At 41.4% G+C, this 13029-nt stretch overlaps 1 protein-coding gene across 1 annotated transcript; it reads left to right on the plus strand.

Moving 5' to 3' along the window:
• The first annotated feature begins 11235 nt into the window (after positions 1 to 11235).
• Positions 11236 to 12758, plus strand: LOC147087151 (putative G protein-coupled receptor 139). Its single transcript, XM_085978065.1, has 2 exons — positions 11236 to 11306; positions 11676 to 12758. The coding sequence occupies exons 1-2, from the start codon at positions 11236 to 11238 to the stop codon at positions 12607 to 12609; spliced, it is 1005 nt and encodes a 334-aa protein (XP_085834191.1). The 3' UTR covers positions 12610 to 12758.
• Positions 12759 to 13029: the final 271 nt, after the last annotated feature.

The following is a 13029-nucleotide window of genomic DNA, read 5'->3' on the forward strand; positions in this document are numbered from 1 at the left end:
TTGCCAACCTGGTATAACGCCTGTAACATTTACCAGATGAATTCTACTATTACACCTGTTTGTTATCCATTTGAGGAAAGATATTATTCCAATGTTTGACGTGTCACTTTGCTATTTTTATTCCCATAACAGTATTAACCTGGGAGTAAAGCGGCTGACGCAACCTGTTTGTTCAAATGACTGTAACTAACATCAGTTGCCCGGGGACAGAACTGTTCACTGGAGATTTCCCTGCTGTATAAATAAAGCCTGCCTTCAATGTATCACATCACACTTTCCACCGGGCCTGCTGTGTCCATCACTACAGGGATCATCGCTTCTCACATTTAATGGAAGGCCCGATACTTCAGCAGATAAGCGCCATTTACTATCCTATTCTCGCAGCTGTTGGTGTTCCTGGTGAGTGGCGAAGAAAGACATGAATCTGATAAAAAATCTCTTAACTACAAAGCTTCTCGTGCTGCGTGTCTGGCAAAATGTGCTTTTCTTATTCTCTGGGTAGCACAGTTATGTGAGGTTTGCTGTCAGATTAACCCGAATGTTCCCTGCTTAATTAACGTGGTGTCTTCCTTCACACTGCAGTCTCCAGTGATGATACCATGCTTCTTCTAAAAAGAATGGCATGCAATCTGGGTTCCGGATAAAAGAACACTAAAACATTGAGAAATAGAGTCGTCTGACTTAAATCTGCAACACTTTAATAACTAAATAGAACTGAATCATGCTGCTATGCTCGCTTTCTCCAAAAGTCACTTTCAACTAATAAAGAATGTATTTATTGATGCTCAGTGGTGTTTCTGTATTGGAAAGAAGGGATGCACTACCCAATAACATTATTTCTATTTCAGTGATATTTCTTTTGACTGTTATACAGCGAAAACTTCAGGAATGTTTTCCAGCACAACAAGTTGTAAATGTTAAAGGAATTTCAGTGACTGTGTTTATTTATCTATTGAAGCAATATTCATTCATATATTTACCTTGAGCAATTCTGCGGATCTCACTATTCAGTTCAGTCCAGTGTTGCTCTATATTTCCTGATATGGTGTTTTACTTTCAAACTTTCTTTAATGTATAACTGAATTGCCTTGGGAAGTATACGGTCCGATTTTACATCTTGTCAACTACCTGTCCTTCAGTGATAAACATAAATTGCCACTTTAGAAAGTGGGATTGCTGATTACAAAAGTATTATTAAATTATACGTTAAATTGTAAAATTCTTTACAATATGTATATTTTTAGCTGGTCCTTGATACCAGCTGCCAATATTTAATTCAGAAAGTTGCCTGTTGAAGTTTCACTCTGCTATATAAACTTGCAAGAAACTGACATTTCCTTTCGTTGGTGCTGCATTGTCAAGGGTGAGGAACCACGTTTCCCCTTTTAAACCAGGATCCTTTGCAGGAGGGACTGCTCTCCAAGTTTTCCCCTTTTTGTGGCCAGCGTGCCTACTTTAAACCAGCGCCACCGAAAAATGTGTTCATTGGATCTTGCTCGGTTGCTGCTTCAGCTACAACAAACGGGGCAGCGCTTCAGACCTTCATGGGCGCTTTGGGATTTTATCAGAAGCCATGTCAAAGTGCTAATCTCTGTTTATATTGTGAATCGCACATTCCTGCTGAACAGATGTGGAAGTAGAAATACAAATACATTCTTTAACAGCAATAGGGTTAATCAAAGTAGGCCCATTACAAGAGTGAACCCCAGGAAACTGAAACGTATGGCTGCTGAACCTGATATAATTATCACACTACAAATCAACAGGAGTTCAAAAATAGGTTGAATTTTGAAAGAACAGTGAGTAGTTCAGAGCATAATTCATTGGAGATTGCAGTATTTAATTTGGTTGATAATTCAGTGGATAATCGAGTGCTTACTTCTTTGTATAAGATAATGTGTCATTCGCTTGATAGTTGTGTGGTTAATACATTGAATATTTCAGAGTTGAATACTATAGATAACTAAAAGATAATTATTTGTATGTTTCAGTGTTTAATTCGATGGATAATTGTGTGGATAATTTTTTGGATATTTCATAGTTCAATTCGGTGGATAATTGAGAGGATAATACTTTTGATATTTCAGTGTTTAAGTCGATGGATAATTGAGAGGATAATACTTTGGATATTTCAGTATTTAATTCGATGGATAATTGAGCTGGTAATTCTTTAGATATTTCAGTGTTTATTCGGAGGATAATTGTGTGGATAATTATTTGGATATTTCAGTGTTTAATTCGATAGAAACTTGAGAGGATAATTATTGGATATTTCAGTGTTTAATTCTATAGAATATTGAGTGGTTAATCTTTAGGATATTGCAGTGCTTAATTCGATAAATAATTGAGTGGATAAATATTTGGATTGTTTAAATCGGTGGATAAATGAGTGGATTTTTCTTTCCATATATTTATATTACATTCACTAGATAATTGAGTGCATAATTCAGTTGGGAATTCTGTTGATAATTCAGTGCTTAATTCGGTGGATAATTTAATAAATAATTATTTTGATGATTCGGTTGATAGTCGTTTGGAAAATTCTTTGTCTATTTCAATACTTAATTCGGTTGATATTTGAATCGATGTTTTCGATGACAATTATTTGACTCCTTCAGTGTTTCATGCGCTGGATAATTCAGTAGGTAATTATTTTATAATTTAGGGGATAAATATATATGAAATCCATTCGAATGAATTTCTCGAAATTGCAGAACCAATGAAAGTTCTGTGGACATATCTGCTTGTCGTTCACATAATATTACTTCTCACTTTTCTAATTTAATCCCACTTTAAATCAAACTCAATTTTTCTTTGGTCTAACAACAGAAACCGCTGGAAAAGAATTTTCCAAACGACTATCAACCGAATCATCAATATAATTATTTATTAAATTATCCACCGAATTAAGCACTGAATTATCAACAGAATTCCCAACTGAATTATGCACTCAATTATCTAGTGAATGTAATATAGATATATGGAAAGAAAAGGCAAGGCAACATCCGTGGAGAGAGAAATAGATTCAACATTTCAGGTCGATACCCTTCATCAGAACTGAGAAAGAAAGGCAGGAAATGAGATAGATTAAAAGGCCATTTGGTGGATGGGAAATGGGGGAGGGGATGAAAGAACAAAAGCGAAGTGAAGAAACATTAGGAGGTATTCAAGACGAGACGAGGTGGTAATAGGACAAGTGAAGAGACTAAAGATGGCTCTAGATGAAGTGTGAAATGCGCTGGCAGAATAAGAGACAGCTAGCATGTGGGAGAGAAAAAGGGGGAAGGCACAATCAAAGGCGTGGATTAAAAATATATAGAAAATTAATAGAGGCCGAGATTGTGATGTGAATTTGTTGAACTCGATATTGAGTCCGGGAGGCTGTAAACTGCCTATTCGGATGTCGAGGTTTCTGTTGTTATTTCGGATTTCCAGCATCAGCAATATTTTGCTATCGTTTTAATTCAGCCTGGTGGCGTAGTCTGGGGGGAGGTAGGGAATTCTGCTTCGAATTATCGCGTGCTTTATCGGCAGTTATTAAAACGTTGCTAAGATAAGTCTCTGTGGTCAACATCAGCAACATATTTGATATCAGACAGACAGCAGTGCGGAGCCTAGGCCCAGCACCATATTCAGATCCTCCCCACAGGTGAATGTAAAAGGTTTCTCGGCTTCTATGTATGAAAACACGCCTATCCTCGTATCCGTGCCCAATATCTGCTCCTGGCTTCCCTCCAGTGGTCGCTATTCATGTCCTCTTGCTGCATCCTTACTATTATTGGGTCCACCTCTAACTATATCACAATGATTCAGCACTATCAACAACTCATTACTTCTTTCTCACTTATCTACCGCACAGCAAGCCCGATTTTAAACTGGAGGAAACACGTGTTCCAATTGTACCTTCTTCCTGCCACGTCCCCATTGCAGCTTTACACCTTCGGGTCCCCAATTCTCCTTCCCCAGGTGCAGTACTCATTGCACCATCACCATGCCGAGTCCCCATTGCAATTTCACCTACCCATACCCCATGTACCTTCCTCCTGCCCTGTTTCCATTGTACCTACACCCCGCAGGTTCCCCTTACATAGAATAGGATAACTTACAATTTTACAGCATAGAAACAGGCCATTCTGCCCAACAGATTTATATTCCACACGAGCCATCTCCCGCATTTCCTCATCTCACTCCACTAACACATCATTCTATTCATTTTTGACTCCTATAGTTATCCAACTGCCACTTACATGCATCTATGCAAAGTTCTGCAAATACTGCATGGCATAGAGTCATAGAGTCATAACGGCAACAGAGGAGGCCAGTCGGCTCATCGAGTGCGTGCCAGTTCTCTGTAGAGCAAGTCAGTCATTCCCATTCCCATCGGGGGTTGTCTTATGAAGAACATTTGAGCAGGTTGGGCCGATACTCATTGGAGTTTAGAATATTGAGAAATGATCTTATTGAAACTTATAATGACCCAGAAATTCGGGTCTCCACGGTTGAGTACGCACGGGGTACTCACCCGTGGGCCCAATCGAAGTGCCGTTTTCGTGTGTGCACTGCACATGCGCGGGAAAGCAGAACTTCCATTCCCCTGAAAGATGGGGTTAAGAGGTGGAACGCGTGCGTGGGAGAGGCAGCGCGTGCACATTTAACTTACTATTTTTTCCAGGTTTCTCCGGGAAGGTAAGTCTCCAGAAATTAGACACGTAAAGTGCAGTCCTCAGGCCTGCTTTTAAAAAGGTAAGTGGTGCATTAATCAATGTTATAACATTTTTTCCACAGGTTTATTATTTTTAAATACTTCAAAGAAAGGTAAGCTTATTTTTAGCCCCGTTAGAAAATGTAATTAATTTTTTCAAAAATTTAAATTATTGTTTAAAATAGTTGTTTCATGTAATTTATAGTTATTTTAAAAAAGCAATGTTTTTTTTAAATTTATTTGAAATTTTAGTTACGTTTTGGGGCTTACAGTATTTATAGGATTGACAGCTCTTCCTGTCAAACTTATGAATGAAGCATACCCTGCTACCATTGGCTCTCCATGGCCCACGTGATCCCAGGGGGTTGACTCGAACTAACTGCGCCCCTGGGATACACAAGCACTGCACGCCGGCAGTTGGAGGAGGCACAGGATCGGAACACCACGCAGGCCCACATCTCAACGGCCGGCATGCTAGGTAAGTGCACGTCAGAGGCTTGCACCCGCGGGAAGCCCCCGAACCGAATTTCTGGGCCAATATTCTAAGTGGGCTTGACAGGGTAGATGCACAGATAATGTTTCCTCGCGTGGAGGAATCTAGAACAAGGGTGGCATAGTTTCTAATTGGAGATGAGGAGGCATTTCTTCTCTCAGCTGGTCGTGAACCTTTGGAATTCTCTACATCAGACAGCTGTGGATGTTGGGTCATTGAATATATTCAAGGTGGAGATAGACAGAATTTTGAATTATAGGGGAATCAAGGGTAATGGGGAGCGGGCAGGGAATTGGATTCGAGGCCTAGATCAGATCAGTCATAGCCTTAATGAATTTTAACGAGTTCCACTTTCTAATATTTTTTGCACTTTCTCCAGTGCTTCTATCCTCTTATTGGGCTAAGCAGATCATAACTGTTCACAGCACTCTAAGTGTGGTCTCTCCAAGGTTCAATATAAGTTTAACACATCTCCTCTGTTATTGTTTTCCATTCCTCTAGAAATGAACTCCGTTGCTTTGACTGTACGCTTAATGGCTTCTTTCATCTCTTTGTGAATTTGTAGCCCTAATCTACTTATCTTCTCCCACCATTTGGACTCTTATTTTCCAAGTCTCATGTGCCCTACTTATTCCACCTACCAAAATACACAACCTCACATTATATTTACTGAAAATCAGTTATCATTTTCCCTCCATGATTCCATTTTGTTAATAACTTCCTGAATTTTGTCGCAAACATCCGCAGTGTTAACTATACCCCATAATTTGGTTTCATCCACAAATGTTGATATTATATTTCTGATTCCCAAGTCCAACCCACTACTGTAAATTGTAACCAATAGTGACCCCTGTGGAACACCACTTCCCACATTTCCCCAGTCTGAGCAATTACCTTTAACATCTACTCTCTGTTTTCTATTGAGCAGCCAGTTTTTCTATCCATTCGGCCACTTTTCCACTGAGTCTACAGGCTCGTACCTTAGTCACGAGTCTACTATGGCGGTGGAAGCTCTTATAAATGTCTATTTATATTATATTCACTACCTTACCATTATCTACTCTGCTAGTTTTTCAAATAACGCAGTACGGTTGGTCAAGTAGGAGCTTCCCGTTTGAAATCCGTGCTGACTAGACTTTATTATGTTTCGGTTTCAAGAGAAATTTCTTTTTTATGTTTGAGCGAAGATTACTATACCTTTCCTCTCACCCTTGTTAAGCGCACTGGATGAAAGTTCTAAGAATGTTTACATATATTTATATACAGTGCCTCTGCTGTCTCTTCCTTAGCTTTGACTGTGAGTGGAAATAGTCCTTCCAGACACGGGATTTATCCTCTATACATATGTTTAGTTTATCATAAGAACATAAGAAAAAGTTGCAGGACTAGGCCATTAGGCCGCTCGAGCCTGCTCCAACATTCAATGAGTTCATGGCTGATCTTCTTCCTCAATTCCATGCATCGGCCTTATCGCCATATCCCTTGATGGCCTTACTAGTCTGAAATCTATCGACTCCTGTTTTGAATAGGCCCAGTGACTGAGCCTCCACTTCCCTCTAGGGCAGACAATTCCAAAGATTCTCCAACCTCTGTGTGAAGAAATGTCCTCTCGTCTCAGTCCTGAATGGCCTTCCCTTTACCCTGAGGCTGTGCCCCAGGTCCTAGACTCCCCAGCCAAGGGATACATTCTCCCAGCTTCCACCCTATCAAGCCCTGAAATCATTTTGTATGCTTCAATGAGATGCCCTCTCATTTTTCTAAATTCAAGCAAATACAGGCCTAGTTTACTCAATACCTTCTCATGCGACCGTCCTGCCATCCAGGAATCAATCTCGTTAACCTTCCTTGCACTCCCTCTATGGCAATTATATCCTTCCTTAGGTAAGCAGAACAAAATTGTACACAATACTCCAGGTGCGGTCTCACTAATGCCCTATATAATTGGAGTAAGACGTCTTTACTCCTGTAAGCAAATCGTTTTATAATGAAGGCCAGCATACCATTTGCCTTCCTAATAGCTTGCTGCAACTGCACATTCATTTTAGTGACACATGTACAAGGATACCCAAGTCCCTTTGAGCATCTACATTCCCCAATCTTTCACCACTTAGGAAATACTCTGCCTCTCTGATTTTTCTACCTTCAAATTTATCCACATTATAATCCATCTGCTCTGTTCTCGCCGTCTCACTGAACCTGTCGAGAGCTCCTTGAAGCCTCTTCACATCCTCTTCGCAACAGACACTGCCACCTAGCTTTGTGACATCAGTAAAATCTGGAAATGTGACATCTAAAACATTGACATAGAACGTGAATAGCTGGGACCTAAGCACTGTCCTTGCGGTATCACTCTAGGCACAGCCTGCCATCCTGAAAAATACACGTTTTTCCCTACTCTTTGTTTTCTGTCTGTTAACCAATTCTTAATCAAGGCTAGTATATTTCCCCCAATTCCATGTGTCCAAATTTTGGTCACCAACCTCTTGTGTGTGACCTTATCGAAGCCTTCTGAAAATCCAAATACACACATCAACCAGTTCTCCTTTGCCTGCTGCATTAGTTCCATCCTAAAAGAACTCCAATAAGTTTGTTAAACAGTATTTCCCTTTCATAAATCCATGTTGAATTTGCCCAATCTTACTATTCGTTTCTAAGTGCCCAGTTATTGCATCCTTTATAATATATTCCAGCATTTTCCCAACGACTGATGTGAGGCTAACAGGTCTGTAGTTCCCCGTATTCACTCTCCGCACTTTCTTAAATAGAGGGGATACATTTGCTATCCTCAAATCTGCAGGAACCGTTCCTGAATCTATAAAATTTTGGAAGATGAAAAGCAATGCGTCCACTAACCCAATGGCCACCTCTTGCAAAACCCTGGGATGCACGTCATCCATTCCTTGAGATTTATCGAATTTTAGTCCCATTAATTTTGCTACTACTGTTTTTTTTTACTAAAAATAATTTCTTAAAGATCCTTATTCTCGCCACAGCTTTCGTTTTCTCGTATTTATGGGAGATTTGTTGTGTCTTACTTCGTGAAGGCAGAAACAAAGTATTTATTTAATTTCTCACCCAATTCCTCATTCCCCATTATAAATTCTCCCGTCTCTGACTGTAAAAGACCTACATCTACTTTCGCCAGACTTTGCCTTCTTACATACCTAGAGAAGCATTTACAATCCGGTTTTACATTTTTCGCTAGTTTTTGCTCATATTACAGTTTCATTTTCTTTATCAAATTTTGGTCACCCATTGCAGATTTCTAAAAATTCCCAATTCTCAGGCTGAGCCCTTTTTCTGGCAACTTTTTAAGCTTCCACCTTTGACTCAATACTAGTTCATTTTATTTTGTTTGCCATGGTTGGATCACTCCTCCTTTTGGGTTTTTATGCCATAGAGAAATATATGTTTTTTTTCAAAATATGCATTATTACCTTGAATGTTAGCGATTGTATTTCCACCTTCGTACCTTTTCGTATAGTCTCCCAATCTACCATGCTCAACTTGTCTCACATTCCCTTGTAGTTTCCTTTGTTGAGACTGAAGAATTTAGTTTCAGATTGGACTACATCACTCTCAAACGTATTACAATTCAATCATATTATGGTCATTTGTCAGTAAAGGACACTTTAACACAAGATTATTGATTAGCCCTTTCTCATTAACAGTACCAGATCCAGCAGAGTCTGTTCCCTGGTTGGTTCCTCCAAATATCGATCGAGGAAACCATCTTGCATGCATTCCAAGAATTCGTCCTTCACACCATTAGTGGTTTTTGATTTGTCCAGTCTGATGTACATTAAAGTCAACCATGATTACTGTATTGCCCGTGTTACATGCACTTCTAATCAAAGACCTCGCTCCTGTCTATCTTAGAAGCCTTGGTATTCATTTTGAATTCCTCGGATAATTTCACGCCCACCATGTTTGTGGCCCTGGTAAAAACTGAGGTAAAAGAACTGTTCAATTTATTTCATTTCACTGCTTTTATTTTAGAGTTTATCCTGTCCATTCCTAAGTGGCCATATCTCTATTTTCCTATTCCTATGCTTATAGAATTCTGAAATATTTATTTTTATATTGATTGATAATTTAATTTTGTAATTCGACATTGATTTCCTAATTGTATATTGGCTTATTTTCTAACATCGTGTTGGCATTTGCCTTCCTCTCCTTTATTGTCTCTGTAATGTACTCAATGTATACCTTTAGTTATTATTTTCTCTTTAATCAGCCGGGCTCATTTTGTATTGGCACTTGACCTTCACCCCACAGTCCCAATTTCACCTTCACTCTGCTCAGTCAACGTTGCACCTTCACCCAGCCAGTTCCCCATTGCATCTTCACCCAGCCTGTTCCCCATTGCACATTCACCCCGCCGACTTCCATTGAACGTTCAGCCTGCCCAGTCCCTACTGCACCTTCACCACGCCCGATCCCTATTGCACCTTCAGCCCGCCCAGTCACCATTGCACCTTCAGGCAGTCCGTTCTCGATTGCACGTTCACCCAGCCTGTACCGCATTGCACCTTCACCCTGTCCACTTCCAGAGAAAAATCAGACTGTCGAGTCCCTATTGCACCTTCACCCAGCCCGATCCCCATTGCACCTTTGCCTAGTCCGTGCCCCACTGCACGTTCACCTAGCCCCTTCCCCATTGCACCTCCAACCCGCCCACGTCCATTGAACATTCACCCTGCCCAGACTCTCTTGCAACTTCACATCGCCCAGTTTCCATTGCACCTTCATCTAGACTGTTCTCCATTGCAGCTCCACTGCACATCATCCATTGGATATTCACCATGGCCACTTCCACTGAATATTTACACTGCTCAGTCCCTATGGCACCTTCATCCCGCCCAGTTAATTTGCAAATTCGCCCAGCCCACTTCCATTGCACCTTCAGCCTGCCCAGTCCCTATTACACCTTCACCCCGCCCAGTCCATATTGCTTTTGTAGTGGAAGGCACGGTCGCCAATGGTGGATCGATTGAAATCCAGGATTCCCAAGAGGCCAGAATTGGAGGAGGGCAGAAACCTCAGATGATTGTAGGGCTGGAAGAAGTTACAGAGATAGGGAGGGGCGAGGCCAGGGTGAGATTTGAAAGCAAGAATGAGAATATTAAAATTTAGACTTTGATGAACCGGGAGCAATTGTAGATCAGCGACCTCAGGGGGTGCTGGGTGAACGGGCCTTGCTGCGAGTTGGGATACAGGCAGCAGAGTTTTGGATGAGCTCAAGCTTAATGAGGTTGGAAGATGATAGTGTTGCCAGGAGGGATTTGGAGTAATCAATCCTAGAGGCCACCGCAGCATGTATGAGTGGTTCAGCAGCAGTTGAGCTGAGGCAGTGGCTGAGCCGGGTGATGTTACGGAGGTGGAAGTAGGCAGTCTTTGTGATGGAGAAGATATGTGGTCGGAAGCTCAACTCGGGGTCAATTACAATGCCAAGGTTGTGCACGGTCTGGTCCAGCCTCATAAATTTGCCAAGGCGGGATGTAGCCGTTGGCTGGGAATGCAGTTTAAAGCAGGGACGAATACAATGACTTCGGTCTTCCCGATAATATGTTGCAGGAAATTTTTCCTCATCCAATCTGACAAGCGGTGTGACAAAATGGGGACAAGTGCCGTGTTGGGAGAGGTGGTGGTGAGATGGAGCTGGGTGTCCCCGGCGTGCCTTTGAACAAGACGTTGTGTTTACAGATGATATCGCTGATGAGTAGCATGTAGATGATGATAAGATGGGGCCAGAGGTAACAGTGTTGGAGCGAGCACAGAAGCCGTTGCAGGCTACGGTTATATAGATAAGAATAGAGCCAGGCGTTTGCAGTCCCACCCAGCTGGATGACGCTGGAGAGGCGTTGGAGGTGGTTTGTCCAGACAAAGGCATGAGACAGGTCGGAAAGGAAGAGAGGGAATAGCTTACCACAGACACAGTTACATAGATTACAAATTCTGCCTTTGGTAAGGGCGATTTAGAACTCGGGCAGGGGGCGATAGCTGATATGACTTGGTCCAAAATGGAATTCTGTGAAAGATGGGCACGGACTTGGGAGGAGACAGCACGAACAAGGACATGGTAATGAAAGGGATGTTGGAGATAGGGCGGTACTTGGCAAGGACACAGGCTTCAAGGATAGTTTTTGAGCAGTTGTTCATGACAGCATGTTTGAAGGGGAGGGGAGAGTATGTGAGGAGAGAGAACCATTAACAATATCAGCTAACATGCGGGCCAGGAAGTGAAGTTGGGTGGTCAGCAGTTTGGTGGGAATAGGAGCAAGTGAGCAGCAGGTGGGTCCCATAGACAAGTTGAGCTCGTAGAGGGCATGAGGGGAGCTAGGAGAGAATTTGGAGAAAGATGCGAGTTCAGCGATGGAGCAGATTGGAAGCAACAGAGCACACATGATATCCCATTCATCAGTGCAATAGCAACCTGAAACTTCACTCAAAATAACTGTAATAACGATGGATATAAAGTGTGTCTGAGTGGAAACAAATCTCACTGATCTGTGTATCTCTTGCAGTTAACTTGGCGGCGATTGTGATCCTGTCCCGAGGAAAGTGCGGTCTCTCCAAATGTATCACTCGCTACCTGGTCGCCATGGCAACGGCCGATCTCCTGGTAGTTTGTACGGATGTAATATTAAGCTGCATTGTTGAAATTTATTTCCCAGTTTCATTCTTGACCATTACCCCCGTGTGCTGTCTCAATATGGTCTTGCTTTGTGCAGCCACGGCGACCTCTGTCTGGTTCACAGTGGTTTTCACCTTCGATCGATTTGTGGCCATTTGTTGTCCGAAGCTGAAAACAAAATATTGCACCGAGAAAACTGCGACTGTTGTTATCGGGGTGGTGATTGCGCTTGGCTGTTTAATAAACATTCCGTGGTACTTTGTATTTGACCCTGAATATATAATGGAGAACGTGCCCCGGGGTTGTGTCTGGAAACCGACCTTTTTGACTTCACCCGCCTGGGCAGCATTTGAAGTCTTTTTTCTTACTTTAATCCCTTGTGTCCCATTCGTTCTGATTTTGTTGCTCAATGTTCTCACCGCTAGGCACATTTTACTGTCCAGTCGAGTCCGCAGGGGACTCCGGGGCCTCAGCAATGGAGAGAATCACAAGGACCCAGAGATGGAGAACCGAAGGAAATCCATCATTTTGCTGTTCAGTATATCGGGCAGTTTTATTTTGCTATGGACGACCATTGTTGTTTATTCTCTATCTCTCCGTACAACCATCATTCAGTATGATTATGATAATGACATTGAATCTGTGGGATTCATGCTTCAGGTTCTCAATTGCTGCACAAACACATTTATTTATGTGCTGACCCAGGGTAAATTCAGAGAGGAGCTAAAGAGTGGGGTAAACTATCCACTGCATTTAATTGCAAAATTATTTAAATAATAGAAATAGCTGATGTCTATCCATACAATGTTTATCGGCCATTGCAATAAAGATCAAAACCTGTTTAATGGATCAATTGATATTGGTACAACATTTTAAGCAAAGTTGCAAATCGAAGGTTACTGTAATATATTCTCCTTAACAAACTGTGTTATGTAACGTCACATGTATAATTATAATATTAAATGTTTTCCTGTTATTAACTGTGGAAATTAAAATAAATGCTGACTGAACATGCCCAGGTGATTATTAATGTTACACAGGATGATAGATTGGATGGATTTAGGGCCAGTTGGAAGGATGATGCAGCATCGTGTATCATTGGAGCAACTGTTCCCATCAGAAGGGAACCGTCGCACATCATCACCTGAATCATCTGTAACTAACACAATATAAATGTAACTTTCAATCAACGGGAAA

This window comes from Somniosus microcephalus, unplaced genomic scaffold, assembly GCF_052327205.1.
Source record: "Somniosus microcephalus isolate GS21.2 unplaced genomic scaffold, FLI_Smic_1.0 unresolved_chr6, whole genome shotgun sequence".
In the NCBI taxonomy this organism is placed as follows: domain Eukaryota; kingdom Metazoa; phylum Chordata; class Chondrichthyes; order Squaliformes; family Somniosidae; genus Somniosus; species Somniosus microcephalus.